Below are 19,433 nucleotides of genomic sequence, written 5' to 3'. Positions count from 1 at the left end.
CTGTTGCATCAGAATTGTAATTTGATGGTTCCTCTGGTGCATCAGATGGTTTATCTGTTGCGTCATATGATGAATCTGTTGCATCAGATGGTTAATAAGTTGCACCAAATGGGTAATCTGTCGGAGGAAACAGTAGCACGATTTTGTTAAACAAAAAACAGCAATTTCACCATTTTTACCAAGAACAAGAACAGAACAAATCAAACCAAATTGTCCTTTTGTTCTTATAAACACAAACAATAAAAATCAAACCTCAAAAAAATGCAACAAGCAACAAAATATCATAATTCACTTCGAAAAGAGAAGAGAAAAAATACCAGAAATTAGGGTTTTATTCAGACCCATTTCAAATTAGTGCAACAAATATTGAAATTGTTAACCAATACTATAAGAGAAGTTGGCTCAAGTTCCTCGTTTTCTTCAAAACTAAAAAGACCATAAATTTTTACCTGTAAAAGAAGAAAAGGACCGATGAAGAATTCGAAGCTGTTGTGGTCGGAGAGCAAGGTTGTCACGTCAATTGAAGTCGAAAAGGAACTGAAATCCCAACTATTTGTAGTCGGATGTTGAAGTCGCCGAGGATTGAAATAAGAAATTTGCAGAACAGTTGGTTGGGAGAGAGTTGAGAGAAGCTATTGAGAGAGGGATGAGAGACAGGTTGCTTGAATTGAAGAGGGAAACTCGAAGCCCAACTATTTGTCATCAGGGGTTGAAGGGAGAAATTTTGCAGAACTGTTGGTTGGGAGAGAGTTGAGAAAAGTTGTCGAGAGAGAGGAGACAGTGGTTGATTTGGATTGAAAAGGGTGTTAGTTGAGTTGATTTATATTTTTAAAAATATTAGAAAGTTTTGAAAATATTAATCAAGTCCACAATTAACTTGATCAAGTTTCCTAATAATGTTTGACCCTATTTGTTGGTCAATGTCACCAATCTTTCATTCAAGACTTAAAAGACATCTATTCTTCAATTTTCTCATGTAAGTCGCCCTATAAAAATCTCTGGATACCGCAAATATATGAAAATATAGAAAAATGACTATGAGGGTCATTACAAATAAAGAGGAGACGAAAGGAGAGTTTCCATCTGACTTGAGTTGGCAACTGTTGATTCAGAGTTTGGCTTATGCCTGTTTGAACAGTCTCGGTCAATCCTGTTCTTCTTGATAAATGGAATAAAAACCAAAGAAACAACAAAAAGTGAAATCTAAAACAGAGGCATCGAACAGCTACCATTAAATTTCTATTATTGTGCCGCCAATGGAAACATGTTTCACAGTTTTATCTTACAAGGAATGAGCTAATACATGTGAAGAAATCAAGAGCTAAGTTCTAATACACCAAAATTGGGTTGAAGAAGATTGAAGATGAGCAAAAGAACCTGCAATACTATGTACATTCAAGAAGCACTCATGTATCCTAGGTATAGTGATGATAACAAAAATGGATGCCAGGAAGTATTATCATACATACATCAGCTTCGTTTTGTTGAACCGATTGCTGAACTGCCATCTTTTCTGCTTTACTTTCCAAAAAGTCATAAAGCTTTCTGTTGCACTTGTAGCCATAAGCAGCACGATTCCTTCAGGGGAAAATGATAGGAACAAACCCTCTCTCCAAGTATCTTAAATTTGGCACAAAAACGTTTGATGGATCTGACTTTGATACAAAACCATGTACTCTTTACCTGGGAAGTGAGAACTAAAGAATATTGACCTGTTTGAAACAACCTGCATATGTTCAATCAGGTTAAACAAGCTACATTGTTACCCAAAGAAATCCTATACGAAGCTTTCTCTTGAAGCCCCCTCCCCTCTCCAACTCCCAAAACATAAATAGTAGGATTCATGAGTCATGGGAGAAAATAAAAGTGCAACAATACGAAGTAGAAGGAACTTAACCAAACAAGAGAAGTATCACACCTTTACGACTTCTTATAGTGCTAATGGACACTTTCCAAGTGGAGTCCGACCAAGGCATCCAACTTGACCAACCAAAATGCAACTGCAGATGAAGTCCGGGGCATGCTTGAAAAGCTTGCAATAATTTCTTCTGGGTCATAATTCAATCCCAAAGTATGACCAGATTCACACAACCAGTCCTCGTTGATAGCAGTGACAAAATCAGCAAGAACCTATGATATATCCCCAAAATAAAAATCTTCTGTTAGTTCAAATTTCTATGACAATAACGTCAAAACTACCAGCAGTTGGAAAGGTTTTGTTATGGACTCCATGGGATCTATGTTTAAATCTGAACTCTCCAAAATGGAACGCCTGGGAAATCGAGACCACTCATCAAATATTGAAGGAGGCGCTGGCCTTTCTCACCTGTAAAATCTCTGATAAAGTTGACGCCCTGCGCAGTCTTTTGATCCAAAGATTGTGGGAAGATCTTCTCCAAGAACCAATTAGGGCATCATCAGGCATTACCGACTGCAACATCATGAATGATAAATACATTTATCAGATTGCTAATTGAAAATATATAAGTTTGAAAGCTAATTGCATAGCAGTCATTAGAACAAATAACTTTAAGATTATGAAGATGCATATCGGGTACTTTTATCTTTAATTTTGACTCAACTATTTGAGGCTTGTCTTTATTTTTATTTTTCCAATCGGTGGTGTCCGAGGCCACTTGCACGCACCTTGACGAATCAATTGGTCAGCTAGTTAGTCAAGCCCACAAGCACAGGTTTGGCAAGGTACTCCTGCTTGCCAAGGCTGGAGCAGATGAGGTCATCCCAAGTGTAGTAATTAGGATTCAACTCTTGAGATTTGAGGCCGTTATTAACATGCTTCAACCACCAGATCATCCCCAAGGACCTTATTTGAATTAAGTATTCAAAACTGCCTAAATTGCAGTAAGCAAGACATGGGAAGTAGTTCTAAAAGCTTCGATGTAAACAATTTGGACAGCAAGAAAGAGGACCTTTTGAGTGGTGAAAAGAACTTCTGCACAAATGAAAGAATGCCTTCTCTTCCAATTTTTTTGATAAAGTTGTTCTTGTAAATTCTTGGTGCACCCTAGAAGCCCCATTCAACATAAGATGAATTGGCATTATTCGAAGAGCACCATATCTTATTGTAGGTTCCCTACCTCTTGAATACCACTACATGGAGTCTTTCCCAAAAGCACAATACAATCATTAATTTACCGAAAAGACAAAAAGAAGGCACTCGTGTCACTTGTCAAAGCACAATCCACTTTTTATGAAGTTCACCATCTATGATTTTATCTCCAGAACCCAAACAAACTAAATTTTCATCATGTGTTTTTAAGCATGTTGCAGCATCAAGCAATGGATGAACAGAACTTCATGTTAGTAACCTATCATATAAACAATATAAGCTATTTGGATGTGCAGGGATAATAAGCGATGTAACAATAAAGGATCTAAAGTAGCTAATAAGTGCTGCAAAGTTGCGCAAGTGACGTTTAGACTAGCATACAACAGTTTATGCAAGAACCTAATAGAAACATGCCACTACTAAACTACAGGTGTGCTATAATTAGTATGATTTTCAAGAACATGGAGCACTCTTAAGGATGTTTTTGACATAAACCAAGATATGCATATCACGCAAAATTATACCAGCTATTAGATTCTTGTTTAAATGGAGCACTTAATACTAGTAAACACTTGTAAATGAACATCAAAATATGGACACAAAATACTAGCCGTAAAAGCATTAGAATGACTGCCCACCTCAATTGCATGTATTGCAGCTTTAAGTGACTGCAATTCTGATGGGAGAATTTTAGGATTTGATAACTTCTCAGGATCTAGGTTCTGCCTACATGTTGCAGTATGAATGGTATATCTTTCTTCAAGATCAAAATCAAGCTCAAAAGTGGTGTGGCAAATCCTGCAGTGCTTCTCATCCCTCCAGTATAGATCATGGCATTGTTCACACCTTGCAAGTGAATCAAGATAAGACCTTTTCCCACGTTTCACAGCGGCGAGATTACAATAGAATGATTTCCACACCCATGTGTCGAAAGCTTGAGCGATGTTCCATTTGTCTTGCTGAGGTTCTCCTTTTCTCCCTACAGGAACCTTCGAACCAGTAGAACCATTGTTCACGTCAACAAGGCTTAAGTTGTCCACATCAGAAACTGCAGATGATGAACTATCTTCCCTAGAAAAGTTCCTTCCACATTGAGGTGATTGACTATCTCCTGAATCATTCAGAATATTTGACATTGCTTGGCATAAGAACGTTTCCCGTTTCTCCAGAGATGCAACTAGAAAAGCCTCTCGGGCACCTCTACGGTCCAAGGCAGCCAACAAAGAGCACAAAGACTGAAACCAGATTTTTTTAAAAAAAAGTGAGAAGTTCATTTCTTGGAAGTTGTTGTACACAACAAACATAAGAAATTAAAGTGCCAAAATGAAACTAAAGTACCTCTTCAGTATCAATCACCTCCCATTGACCATCTTCAGACGATTCAAAATAAATCCTCCTGTGCCCCGGATCAAATTCATTGCAAGGGCCCAAGAAAATCCAGTATCTATTGTACCTACGGTCTGAACCGAGGAAGATTGACTGCATAGGGTGAACATCATCCCCAGCTTCCAGTTCTCTGGCTTTTTTTGCAGTGCTAAGCGACTTATTTTTCACAGAGTGTTTTGACATTGCCACTGAAGAGTCAACTGGCTGAAGTTCCAATGACGCTGTTGGATCTTGGTTACTAAGATGTCCACATTGACTTTGTGCTTGCCCAGTCAAATAGGATGATTTTGCTGAAGACCGTTTAATTTTTCCCCCAGAAGCATGATGAATCATTGAAGGAGCACATTCTACAGCAGATGGCACCGAATCCTGCAGGAAACACTTGTCACTAAATAAATGCAGGAAAAAATAAAGCTGATCTGACATACAAATGCACTTCTTTATCATCATAGGTTAGTGACTAAGAATTGTGATACTCGTAGAACAATATCTTTTTTAATTCGTATTCGAAATATAGCAATATGCCAATATCAAAAAAGAGCAGTGTAACCAACAAACAGACCAATAATAGGCCTATTACTAGGAAGACTTGATTTTTCCACTGTATGAAAGGGAAGCCTTCTGGAAATGGAAGAAAGTAGAAAAGAAATGGCATCTACATGGAGCTTAACCAACAAACAGACCAATCCTATTACTAGGAAGGCGTGATTTTTCCACAGTAAGAAAGGGAAGCCTTCTGGACATGGAAGAAAGTAGAAAAGAAATGGCATCTACATGGAGCTTTTTTTATGGAATAACTTCAACGGTACCATTGCCAAACAATGATCAGCAACAGAACAAGACCATTTCACCACTTATTTCTTTTTGGGGTAACCAAGAAATCCATTGCTTCCATCTTCGGAACTTGATAGATAATGGGTACGCCCTTCAGTTCTTCTCCATTTTAACATTGGACTTGGTTCACTAGCCAGTATTTGAACTCGCAAGGTGCACCCACCGCACATCCCCTATTGTACTACCTTTTTTGTTGAACCAAAGCCTTGGGAGCAACTCTACTTTCTTTACTGCAACAGCATTCAATCTTCTTCCACAAAAAATAATATAGAAGTCATAAGCCTATGATGATGTCTTCACTTGACCTCTTTCTTTATCTTTTCCTTTTATCTTCTTTTGGTTGTTATAGGTCTGGAGATTTTGATTACTTGATCATGCATTTCTATTCCACTTTGTGGGATTTTTCACTGGGTATGGTGGTGGTGGTGGTGTTGATCATGCATTTCTGTTCTAGGATAACAGTTCTATATCAGCAGTTATATAGAAGAGCATGGCTTCCCTTTCTACCTTCTGCCACCATTTCTTTTTTCTTTTCTGTTCTTTTTTTTTTTTGCACAGAAGTTTAGAAGGTTAAAAGTAACTGGTAAAGTTGCTGCCATGTGACAAGGAGGTCACGGGTTCAAGCCTTGGAAACAGCCCCTCTCTGGGGAAATGCAAGGTAAGGCTGCGTACAATACACCCTTGTGGTGGGGCCCTTCCGTGGACACCGTGCATAGCGGTAGCTTTAGTGCACCGGGCTGCCCTTTTAGAAGGTTAAGAGTTTTATTAAACAGAATGGTCATGCACTAAGCTAGAGCTTGATCTTACAAACGAAAGGAGATTCCTCTTTATAAAAACAACCCACACGAGGGTGGATAAAATAATTGAGAAATGGTAGAATGCTATGGTATATGATGGAACATGTTTGAAATGGAAACAAGGACCAAGAGTTGAAGATAAAAGGAACTAATTGAAGTCCCAGTCTCCCAGGATCCCTTGCCCAGGGCTTCACATCGTGTGAGGAACCCCGGCAATTTATGCCCAAGGCAAAAAGTAAGAGAAGTCCCAGACTTGCTTTGCAACAGTCCGCGCGATGAGAGGGACTTCTTCTGAAGTCCCAAGACCTCGCATGTCGTGCACCATGTTGTGAGGGAAGTGTCTCGCCATCCTTTTTATTTGTCATGTCTAGAGGCTCCATACATGTTGTGAGTACTAATTTATGTTTTTTCATTATGATGAAGTAAATGACTATTTTTAGAAATGCGATGTTATCTGTTGTTTCAAATGTTTATGAAATATTTATGTTTTTCTACTCATGCATGGATAATGTAAGTATATCATGTGAGATTGGTTCACTTGATAGTAGGTTCAAGGCATCTGGTGGGGCTTTTGTTCCTCCATATTTGGGGTGTGGATAGACTTCAGAGTAATAAGTACTCATGTAGTGAGCTAATGAATCTATCATGCTGTCCGTATCATATACAACCTGAAAATTACACCATAGAGGCAGCAGGTCTAAAAATCTATATATTGTCTGTCTATACAGGGGGCTTTTCTTTGCCATCAAAACAATTTAGAATCGCTTTCCTTGCATAGCACCCAATATACGCATGGGATGGCTAGAACTTCACTGCCAAAATTTTTCAAGGTCTTATCTTTTCAGCTCAAGAGCTTCTTAGAACTTCACCTACTAGTACAAGTTAGCTTTGCCTGGCATCAGTAAAATGAATATAATGTATTAAAAAGGTAAAATTTAGCACAGTAAACGAGAAATGCAACTAGGAAGACAGAAGACTCTAGGGCATGATAACCTAGAGGGAAGAGTTCCTTTGAAGGCCCTAATCGACTCTTATTCAAGTTTTTTACCTTTTCAGCAATGCTGGATGCAGCAGTAAGAAGATCAACCAATGCCACCAAGGCGCTCAGCTTCTCCTCAATGCCCAGATCTGAATATTCACCTTCCATAAGCCCTAACAACCATGCTTCTCCTGAGTAGCTCTCATCAATTTCAGTGTTTACTGTTGATAAACTGTTCCTATTTTCAAACCGATGATATCTCTGTCCAGATTCAGCTAGAACTAGTTCGCGGGACTCACAGTCTGAATTATCTCTGATGTATCCACTAATAACCTCGGCATCATCTCCTTCAGAATCTGAGAAAGAAATTCCGGATTCCTGTGAAGAAGGATTAATACGTAGACGGTAACCTGAAGATGAGATCTTTTCAAACAAGGTAATGTCACTAGAAAGGGTTGAGCTTATTAAATCTTCTAGCTGAATGGTTGTCGTTGCCAGATTCAATTCACCAATCTTCAAGACAAAAAAGAAATAAAAACATTAACGGAAGCATTTTATGATATAAAGGAGGCAGTGGGATTATACTAAACAATAACAACCGGAAATCACATCCACTTACAGATTGAAGTTTTGCCAACTCATGTACCTTCATTCCATCAGTTCCTTTAATTAGCAGAATGCTAAAAAGTTCACCCTTCAGTGTACCGTGGGTTAACCCATACTTAGCCATCAAACTAACTTCCTGCGAAACAAGAAACCAAAGAAAATGAGCATCACCGAGTCTGGGTAATGCTTTCAGACTTTAGAAGTCTACTGCAAAGCTAGAGGGCGCAGAAGATTACAACTATCCAGAAACAGCTTTGGAGGACTATCTCTCACTGTATTTTCTGGACCATTTGGAATGAGAAAAATAGTGCTTGCTATGGGAACAAGAGCCATATTTCTAGAGTCAAGAACTTGTGTCTTCACAGTCTGTTTTTTTGGTGTGAGAGGAATATGCTAGACAATACGGATTTCTCGGATTCACTTGGAAACTATGCAACTTTGTATGGATGTTCAATTCTGCACTTTCATGTACCTTCTTGGTACCTTTATTAATAATCTTTTACCTTATAAAAAAAATTATTTCTCAATGAAATATGCACACACAGAGATCAAAAGGCCTTTAAACATCAGAAACAAAAACATTAACGAATAACTTACAGCCACTGGCATATCAAAGATGAAAAAAATTACAATCAAAGCAGTAACCAGAAACTGAGTACCTTGCTGAGAGCCTCCCCAGGTACACTACCACGTTTGGATCCAAAACCAGCAGCGATCAAGACTTGTCGCAGTATCTCTGTCCATGTTAAGGCATTAAGAGAACCAATCCAGAGTTCCAGACTAAATTCTTCATGTTCAATCTGTCAAAATAAGATAAATGTTTCCTCTTTCAGAATAGCATACTTTAATGGGCAAGAAGATTTTGAAGAAAAACAGTGACCAAGGGAAGTTTGTCAGCAGAATAGACAAGCATATAAATAATCAAACAGAACATATCCTCTCAAGGAAAAGACATTAGAAACCAATTACATCCCTTCATATCCAAGAATCAATTATCTCACGACACGAGTGTTACCATTGTGGCTGCAGAAGAAAAGCATCTGTAGAATGCATCGAGGGAGGTTGCATGTATTACATGTCAAACAGAGAAGCAGATAACTTATTTTAATATGCTAAAATACCACTGATGCTGATGCAAAGGGTATCTATGTACTCCCTGATAGAGATTTGGGACGTCTTTGGGATTTGTGTTACTTCGTGCTAATTATAGGACTTTTCTGGTACTCAACTTCCAAAACAAACTATTAGGACGTTTCTGGTACTCTACTCTCCAAACGAAACTTGGTATTCAGTACTTTCAATTTCACATATGGCAGTAGTAGGACACTTCGGAAAAGCAAATGCTACTGGTACATGTGATGCTACTAGCTAACATAATGAAAGAAGACCCATATCAAACTCTCAATATTGTAAATGCCTATGTTCTTCTTAGTTCCAACTTCCAACAAAGAAGACGCATTGTGGCAAGGATTTCTTTTCTTCTTGTACCCTTTTTGGGGGACAAATATATTAGCAAGAACCATAAATGTATGGAACCAGTGAATTTCACTTTACTAATAGCTAGTTCCGTCTTCCCACTAAAAAAGAACAATGAACATTGTAGACCTGAGAAGCAATCCTAGAGAAAGAAACTTATTGTTTCAATTTCATATTAGAATAACTCTATAGAAGGATGCTTTCTTCACAACTCTAGCTTAAGTAAAAGGTCAATAAAGGACCTCCACATTTCCTATTATTTCTTTTTGTGATAACTATTAAGGACCTTCTACCCTCATCACATGCGATTCCTGAAGAATTTAAGATTATAGGCCGATGACTTTTCTTTTATTCCCATTTTCAATTAAGTATAACTCGTGTCAACTCCCTAAATTGGGTCAACAGTATAAGGAAATTCGTACTAATATACTCCAGGATAATTTGTACAAACTTAGGGTGTGTTTGGTATGAAAGAAAATGTTTTTCAGTTTTCTTATGTTTGGTTGGCTTATATGTTTTGGAAAATGTTTTTCAAACCAACTTATTTTCCTTAAATCTAAGGAAAATGACTTCCCTTCAAAAAGTAAGGAAAACATTTTTCAAAACTCTCTTTCAACCTCACTAAAGTTGAAATGTTCATACAATTCTCAAAATCATCTACCCCGCCCCCAATACCCTATCACCCCTACCCCCACCCTACCCCCTACCCCTACCCCCACCCCCAAAATTCAACAACAACAACAAACCCAGTGTATTCCCACAAAGTGGGGTCTGAGGAGGGTAAGATGTACGCAGTCCATACCGCTACCTCCGAAGAGGTAGAGAGGTTGTTTCCGATAGACCCCCGGCTCAAGATAAAGAATAGTAAATAAGGGGATGAATGACACAACAGAAAATAAGGAATAAGAAATAATAGAATAGAAACAAGAGAAAATACGAAATACGAGAAATAAGGGCAACACTAAATAAGAAAATATGAACTAAGAAATAAGAAATAGGACCCCCACCTGGTAGTAACATACCCTAACATACCAAAAACACCTAAGTACACAGTCCTAGGATTACGAACCCGGCTACACAAGATCTCTCCGGACTGCCTGCTACAACCCACACACTCACACTAGCCTTCTACCCTTATCCGCGACCTTCACACCTTCCTATCTAGGGTCATGTCCTCAGTAAGTTGAAGTTGCTCCATGTCATGTCTAATCACCTCCCTCCAGTATTTCATCGGCCTACCTCTACTCTTCCTAAAACCATCCAGAGCTAGCCTCTCAGACCTACGAACTGGGGCATCCGCACCTCTCCTCCTCATATGCCCAAACCACCTCAGCCTTCCTTTTCGCATTTTATCCTCCACCAAAGCCACTCTCACCTTCTCCCGGATAATCTCATTCCTAACTCTGTCCCTTCTAGTAAGCCCACATATCCAACGTAATATTCTCATTTCCACCACCTTCAAGCTCCATACACCATGGCCGGCCGGCCGGCCACTCTATAGAATTTGCCTTTAAGCTTAAGGGGCACCTTTTTATCATACAACACTCCCGAGGCGAGCATCCACTTCAACCAATCTGCTCCAATACGTTTAGAGGCATCCTCATCAATCTCACCATTTCCCTGAATTGTAGACCCAAGATATTTAAAACTATCCCTCTTACAAACTCTGTAAGGTGGTAAATTTCATTAATTTCATAGGGGACTCTGAAAGCCTATCTATAACCAGATCAATGAAGAAAAACTTACCTCCCGACGTTTAATTGTACCTCCATATCCCGTGGCTTGGCAGAATCTTCTGTACGGAGGGACTGCAGCATAACTAGCCCCTACCATAGCAAAGACCAAACCCACCAAATAATAGAGCATCTTCCTTGATTTATTCTGTGTTGCAGCAAGCCTGAGTTGCATAACGATGACGAAAATTCAACATCGTCCAAGATCTAACAGTACTCTGCCCTCTCGAAAGGGACAACCGAAGTGTAGATTTGCTAAGCTCACACCTTGACGTGAAACCTCGATATCCAAAACCAAAGAGTTGTCCATATTTATTATCGATTGCCCGAAGATTTATATTTATTATCGATTGCCCAAAATTCAATTGTTTTAAAAAGCATTTCAAAAATTTTTCTTAGTCCATCCCCTACCCCCACCCCACCCCACCCCTACCCCTACCAGCCCCTCTTCAAAAAACAATATCTACATTTTATTAAAAAATTCAAACTTTTCTCTTACCCTCCCTCCCTCGTACTAGCCCCCTCTCCCATCCCTCCCCTAAACCTCAAAAAAAAAATTAAATTTATTTTTAAAAAATTTTCAATTATTTTCTTCCCCCTCACTCCCCTACCCTGACCCCCAGCTCCTAATAACCCCCCCGGGTCAATTTTTAAAAGTTTTGTTTTACCAAAAAAATTCAAAACTTTTTCTTACCCCACCCCTACTACCTATTTTGATACCCACCCACCTGCCTACCAACCCCCTTCCGAAAAAAGGATTTACTTTTTATTAATTTATTTTTTAAAAAAGAATTCTAAAATGTATTTTTACGCTTTAGATAAACAACAACAACTTACCCAGCTAAACACTAAAATGTATTTTTTGAAAAATATTTTTTCATTCACCAATCAAATACTAGAAAATATTTTTCAGAAAATATATCTCATCTACCAACCAAACATAAGAAAACAAGTAAGAAATCAACTTGTTTTTCAGGAAAACATTTTCTAGGAAAATATTTTCCATGGTTGGCTTACATGTTTTAGAAGATGTTTTCCAAAGCAACTTATTTTCCTTAAATCTAAGGAAAATGGTTTTCCTTCAAAAAGTAAAGAAAACATTTATCAAAACTCTTTCAACCTCACTTTAAAGTTGAAATGTTCATACAATTCTCAAAATCATCTACCCCGAGCCCAATACCCTATCACCCCGACACCACCCCTACCCCTACCCCACCCCACCCCCTACCCCCTACTCCTACCCCCAAAATTCAACAACAACAACAACAAACTCAGTGTATTCCCACAAAGTGGGGTCTGAGAAGGGTAAGATATACGCAGTCCATACCGCTACCTCTAAAGAGGTAGAGAGGTTTCCGATAGACCCCCGGCTCAAGTTAAAGAATAGCAAACAAGGGGATAGATGACACAACAGAAAATCAGGAATAAGAAATAATAGAATAGAAACAAGAGAAAATACGAAATACGAGAAATAAGGGCAACACTAAATAAGAAAATAGGAATTAAGAAATAAGAAATAGGACCCCCACCTGGTAGTAACATACCCTCACATACCAAAAACACCTAAGTACACAGTCCTAGGATTACGAACCCAGCTACACAAGATCTCTCCTGACTGCCTGCTACAACCCACACACTCACACTAGCCTTCTACCCTTATCCGCGACCTCCACACCTTCCTATCTAAGGTCATGTCCTCAGTAAGTTGAAGTTGCTCCATGTCATGTCTAATCACCTCCCTCCAGTATTTCATCGGCCTACCTCTACACCTCCTAAAACCATCCAGAGCTAGCCTCTCACACCTACGAACTGGGGCATCCGCACCCCTCCTCATCACATACCCAAACCATCTCAGCCTTCCTTCTCGCATTTTGTCCTCCACCAAAGCCACTCTCACCTTCTCCCGGATAATCTCATTCTTAACTCTGTCCCCTCTAGTAAACCCACACATCCAACGTAACATTCTCATTTCCACCACCTTCAAGCTCCATACACCATGGCCGGCCGGCCGGCCACTATAGAATTTGCCTTTAAGCTTAAGGGACACCTTCTTATCACACAACACTCCTGAGTCGAGCCTCCACTTCAACCAACCTGCTCCAATACGTTTAGAGGCATCCTCATCAATCTCACCATTTCCCTGAATTGTAGACCCAAGATACTTAAAACTATCCCTCTTACAAACTCTGTAAGGTGGTAAATTTCATTAATTTCATAGGGGACTCTGAAAGCCTATCTATAACCAGATCAATAAAGAATAACTTACCTCCCGACGTTTAATTGTACCTCCATATCCCGTGGCTTGGCAGAATCTTCTGTACGGAGGGACTGCAGCATAACTAGCCCCTACCATAGCAAAGACCAAACCCACCAAATAATAGAGCATCTTCCTTGATTTATTCTCTGTTGCAGCAAACCTGAGTTGCATAACGATGACGAAGATTCAACATCGTCCAAGATCTAACTGTACTCTGCCCTCTCAAATGGGACAACCCTTTGCAGTTATGAAGTGTAGATTTGCTAAGCGCACACCTTGACGTGAAACTTCGATATCCAAAACCAAAGAGTTGTCCATATTTATTATCAATTGCCCGAAGATTTATATTAATTATTGATTGCCCAAAATTCAATTGTTTTAAAAAGTATTTCAAAAATTTTTCTTAGTCCATCCCCTACCCCCACCCCACCCCACCCCTACCAGCCCCCCTTCAAAAAACAATATCTACATTTTATTAAAAAAATTATACTTTTCTCTTACCCTCCCTCCCCCCGCCCCCCAACCTCAAAAAATTTAAAAAAAAATTCAATTTTCTTCTTCCCCTCACTCCCCTACCCTAACCCCCAACTCCTAATACCCCCCCCCGTCCCGGGTCAATTTTTAAAAAAAAAATTAACGAAAAAAATTCAAAACTTTTTCTTACTCCACCCCTACTACCTATTCTGACACCCCACCACCCGCCTACCAACCCCCTTCCCAAAAAAGAATTTACTTTTTTTTAATTTATTTTTTTAAAAAGGATTCTAAAATATATTTTTACTCTTTAGCTAAACACTAAAATGTATTTTTTGAAAAATATTTTTTCATTCACCAATCAAATACTAGAAAATATTTTCCATCCACCAACCAAACATAAAAAAACAAGTAAGAAATCAATTGTTTTCCAGGAAAACATTGTCTAGGAAAATATTTTCCTTCATACCAAACACACCCTTAATATGGTTAGCACAATTCGTGGGATGGCCAATAACATGGTCAAGTTCTCTTTTGTTACATATCCATGTAATTTAGATTCCTTCCCTTTTCATCTCTCGAAGCATCATTATTTCTCTCCCTTCTCTTCTCTTTTCTTGCTTTTGTCCTATCAAAAGCAATGTAACCTACTTTATAGCAAAGTACTAATAACGAAATAAATAAGTCATATTCACATTTAAGTTCCAGGAAGCACTAGCCTAATAGCAACTACATACAAATTGCAGGACATAAACTGTCTCACAGACGATTCTTAAAGACTCAAAGCTAAGCTAATATGCAAAAGCCTACAAAAGTGACAATGGATCTGAATGCATGTAGACTCACTGAGTGAACCAATCCCAAGAAATTGCAACTTCTACTTGCTTGATGAATGAATCCCCTGTTAAGCTGAATTTCAACATCTGCCAAAAGAAGCCTGAGAAAGGCTAAATGAACTTGTCCAAGGATCAAGGAATCCTGAAAGCAACAAGAATCAAACCAAAATCGGTAAGTGACCGGCGTCTGATCACCATCTTTAGAGGCAGCTATCACGTCTCAAAAGAGAATGATGGAGAATAACTAGTACAGAGCTGAACTTACTTTTTCATGAAAGGCTTGTGCAAACGCATCAATTGTGAAAGAACAGATATCAATTCTTGCAGCATATGTACAAAGGAAGTGGAAGACCTGCAAAACAAACTGCACATTAGCCATATGCATTTCTTTTAATATATAAAATGAAATAAGAAAAAAGGTGAGCTCATATTATATTAAGAAAAGCATCAAAATGCTTCACCATTTCTACAGATCATCTCTGTGCAAATTTATTGAAATCAAGAGAACTACATCCTCTTAAAAAACAGAACATTAACAATGAGGTATACCAAGAGAGCACCAACCATGACAACCAATGTTATATTTTTTATGTGAATCAGCAGTATCAGACTAAGCAAAAAATATTCTTCCCAAGGTACCTTGAAAAGTTTCTTGACAAGCTCTGGAGAGGAATCCCACGGTCGCTCATAGAGAGGCAGCTTCATTATCACTGAATCCGGAGGAAACTTCGGAAGTAAACCTAGAACAAGAAAGGAATTTTGCTAGACATAAATTTTGAATCTGCATACTTCAAAGAAAATTGATGAATGGTGAATCGTGTAATATAACTTGGTCATCTACACCAAGCTTAGACTATATAAGTGAGGATAAGAGAAGAAAAAAAAACACAGACAAAAAAATAGAGAAATAAAGGATAGAATAAACAGGAAACAATTAACTAATGTTTTCAAAGAGGATAGGAAAAGAAAGGGGGTCTTATTCTGACCTTTGCAAAGTGAACAGCCACGAAGTCCATTGCTTGCAAAGTGTGTACAGCATGTCAATGAGCTAGGTCCTGCTTCCAACTCCATTAACTCAAGTTCCTCATCATCCACTAGCGACCCCAACTGAGTAAACTCTTCTTGGTACTTTCTTTTTTTGATGGGTAATCCTTCTTGGCACTTTCTCCCTTCTAGAGAAAGTTCACATTTTTCCTTACGAGACGGCTTCTGCTTTTCAATCCTTTTATTCTTTGCCTGCAATTACGAAATGCCAAACTAAAATTACACCACCGCGACATATCAAAAAAACCAATGCCAAACTAAAGCCACACCACCACGACATATCAAAAAAAACAACTCCAATCACTAACAGTAGTAGCGTCTCGGCATTAGCCAGAATATTACCTGTCTGCATTTCACACCAACCTTCTTCTTATCCTGCAATTTCTTTTCTATTTTTCTCTGCATGCAGAAGATCAGCTAGAAATTACCAACCTTCACAAAGAATCAGAAAGGGAACTTGGAACATATGCATGGACTGCAAATTGCAAAGTAAATATCAAAGGCATGGCAAGAGGCTCAACCAAAATAGACTGTCGCTGCAGCAACTTCTTCTTTCTCTCTTTAGCACTCTCTCCAAAGCCAACACCAGTGGGGATGTCTCCGGCGTGAGGATTTGTTGCCCGCCAAACCGTCATCAAACCCTTCCCCATACCGTGACTTCTAAGACTAGCACTCTTCTCAGTCATTAAACCTTTCCCCCTGCCATACTTTTTCACCAAAGTGTCTTTTGTTATCAGACCTTTCCCAGTACCATGCTTTTTCACAGGAGGGCTACTCGCGGTGGCAGGGGCAGAGACCTAGAGAGGAAAAAAGTAAAACACAAAGAGATAATACAACTAAACCAACAAGAACCAAGTGTCGAAAACAAGCATTTAGAGATTGTGAGGATTCTTTCCCGGAACTTTTCTTTCGTACCTTTCTCCTCTTAGTTGCTCCTTGGCTTTCTTGTCTAGCATGACCACAAGTTCTGGAACCTGATCGTGCAAGAACAAGATTTAAGACAGCAAGCATACAGAAAGAAGTAACTGACATTAATCAGCCATAGAAACAAACAGAAGAGGAAGAAGTAATAGCATTTTGACATTTGCATTTTCAACTATGGCAAATGGCTGTACTCTAATCCTTCCCACTCTATTTATTACGACTAGAATCATCTCTTCATGTATAAACTTCAAGATTTGATTCTTTTTATCCTCTTCTCTCTATGTCCCTAGCAAGTCTAGCCATTCGAGAGCATCACTTTCCAAGCAATGTCATCTATCAGCAAAATTTGAATATTGACCCGAGAAATTTTTTTCCGAGGGAAATATAAAAGATTATTTTATTTATTTCTTTTATATTTACGGATAGATCAGATATCACTTCATTGGTAACACACCAATGCACCATTCTACGCAGCCAGTGGCAGAACCAGAAATTTATACAAAGGGATTCGAAAAAATTTTAGAATGTCACAGTTGTAACTAGAACATATAACCTAAAGTTCCAGATCAAGGTCACAGCCAGAAAAAAATCCTCGTGCTTTTTTGCAAATGCAACACTGACTCACCACCATAATCCTCTCTTCCTAAGATTGTTTACTGTTACAATAGATCCCTAATTGACTCAACATACAAAATGAATGCAGAGAGCATACAGTGAATAACGAATGCACAGCAGAGTATCCATTGCCCCCACCCCACCCCAAAAAACCTGCGGAATTTAAGCATATACTATTTCTGCACGCAAACACAGTATAGCTATGTCATAAAAATCTATATTAAATCTGAACCCATACTCAGAAGAAGCTGCAATGTCAGTCCTAATGCGCACAGCAAGCCCATGGGAATTCAAATTGCTTACAACACTCTGACTACATTCACGTCCATATCCATAAACCGATACTTCTGACTGAAGCTAGAATTGAAACACAACGATATACAGGAACTACCACCCAGACGATCAACACTCAAACCCACATTGCTTCATCAAAATTCACTCCGAAAATTTATTTTTTTATAATAATGATGACTGGGCACCTCAACTAATTCCACGAATACCTGTCAAATCCCACTAGCAACAATTGCAAGGTAACTAAGATATCACCTATTTTTTACCTAAGACCTCATGATTATCAAACCTCTTGTTAGCTTTAGCTCACCTCGACTAAATCCACGGATATTTGACACCTCCCACCAGAAACAACTACAATATAACTCTATCTACCAAGGCTATGACATATGAGAAAATGACCTTGCACTTTTTTGTCTCTACTGGGATTTGAACATGAGACCTCATAATTCTCAACCCACGTCCATGCTAGCTTTCGCTCACTTCAACTAATTCTACTGATACATACCACCACCACCCGCAACAAGGACAAGATAACTCTATCCACCAACGCTAAGAACAATACAACATCAACAACAACAACAAACCCAGTGTGTTCCCACAAAGTGGGGTCTGGGGTCTAAGAACAATACAAATGGGAAGAAATCACCGAGTTTTTTTTTTGTCTCAACTGAAATTTGAACCTAAGACCACATAAGTCTCAACACACTTCATGTCCAGGTTAGCTTTTGGTCACCTCGACTAAGTTAGCTTTCACTCACCTAGACTAATTCCACATATACCTGACACCTCCCACCCGCAACTTACCCAAATAAAAAAATCAATCCACCAATGGGAAGAAGTCACCTAGTATTTTTCGTCTCTATTGGAATTTGAACCTAAGACCTCATAAGTCTCATCACACTTCATGTCCAGGTTAGCTTTCACTCACCTCGACTAGGTTATCTTTCACTCAACTCGACTAATTCCACATATACCTGCCACCTCACACCCGAAACTTCTAAAAAAAATAAAAAATCTATCCACCAATGGGAAGAAATCACCTAGTGTTTTTTTGTCTCAACTGAAATTTGAACCAAAAACCTCATAAGTCTCAACACACTAGCTTTCACTCACCTCGACTAATTCCACATATACGTGCAACCTCCCACCCGCAACTTACAAAAATAAAAAATAAAAACCAATGAGAAGAAGTCAACTAGTATTTTTTTGTCAGTATGGAAATTAAAACCGGAGACATCGTGATTCTCAACCCACTTCATTTCTCACTAGGCCACACCCTGGACTACAAAAATTCACTCAAAAACACAACCAATTATACTAAAGAAAACTGACCTTTATTACTCCGAGAAAAAGCATTATGAGGAAGAGCATCAAATTCAGCACCAAGTGTCGGGCCATCTTTTCTAAAAATCTTAGCCAATATATAATCAGCTGAATATAATCCCTCTTGTAACCTAAGTCTATAATCATCTTCACTCATAAACAACTGCTGCTTCTGCTTCTTCTTCGAACTTTTATTTTGCTTCTTCTTCTTAATAGCCATAGTAGTAGCCTATTTTTTGTTGGTTTAATTAGTCATTAAAGAAGTACAAATAATGGCTACTTTTCCATGTTAGTGAGAATGGAAAATGGAGAAGAAGAAGATGATGATGATGATGATGATGAATGGAGGTTTAAGAAAATGTAGGGTTTTGGGGTTTAATGTTACTGAGATATTTTGATTATTTTTTTTCACTTTTTTTGGATTTTTTTATTTTATTTTTAATATTTTGAGTTTTCCATCAAAATATTTTGGAGTTAAGAACCGGGTCAGTAATGAACCACATGTCCAGTGAATCGGTTTAACACGTCATACTCCGGTTTGAGGAGAACACAAGATATGGTAAAGCCTTAGCATTGTGTTTACGACAAATTAATATAATTTGGGCAAATAATATAAATTTTGATAATTTAAAGCCTAATTATAAAAATTTGATGTTTTATACAATTATTGAAAATTCTGATTTTGGATTTGTTGAGATACATAATAGCTCTCGATATATCTAGCGAAAATATATTTTTTACCTTTGTAAAAATATAAAATTAGCTCTCGATCCATTTTTTCCAAT

At 38.4% G+C, this 19,433-nt stretch overlaps 1 protein-coding gene across 2 annotated transcripts; it reads right to left on the bottom strand.

The window, feature by feature from the left end:
* Positions 1-1,226: 1,226 nt before the first annotated feature.
* On the bottom strand, positions 1,227-19,101 carry LOC107850909 (homeobox-DDT domain protein RLT3). 2 transcript variants are annotated; one of them, XM_016695725.2, is made up of 16 exons: positions 18,658-19,101; positions 16,408-16,466; positions 16,014-16,289; positions 15,835-15,891; positions 15,435-15,684; positions 15,088-15,188; positions 14,714-14,800; positions 14,459-14,590; positions 8,332-8,472; positions 7,713-7,808; positions 7,136-7,579; positions 4,409-4,825; positions 3,709-4,305; positions 2,327-2,431; positions 1,919-2,130; positions 1,227-1,726 (listed from the first exon to the last, which is right to left on the bottom strand). In XM_016695725.2, the coding sequence occupies exons 1-15, from the start codon at positions 18,866-18,868 to the stop codon at positions 1,939-1,941; spliced, it is 3,165 nt and encodes a 1,054-aa protein (XP_016551211.1). In that variant the 5' UTR covers positions 18,869-19,101; the 3' UTR covers positions 1,227-1,726; positions 1,919-1,938. The 2 variants fall into 2 exon arrangements, with proteins under 2 accessions (XP_016551211.1, XP_016551210.1); XM_016695724.2 differs by having other exon boundaries at positions 7,686-7,808; positions 18,658-19,099.
* Positions 19,102-19,433: the final 332 nt, after the last annotated feature.

The sequence above is a fragment of the Capsicum annuum genome, chromosome 12 (assembly GCF_002878395.1).
Source record: "Capsicum annuum cultivar UCD-10X-F1 chromosome 12, UCD10Xv1.1, whole genome shotgun sequence".
Classification (NCBI taxonomy): Eukaryota; Viridiplantae; Streptophyta; class Magnoliopsida; order Solanales; family Solanaceae; genus Capsicum; species Capsicum annuum.
The sequence above is the reverse complement of the archived record's forward strand: the minus strand, read 5'-3'. Positions and strand labels throughout refer to the sequence as shown.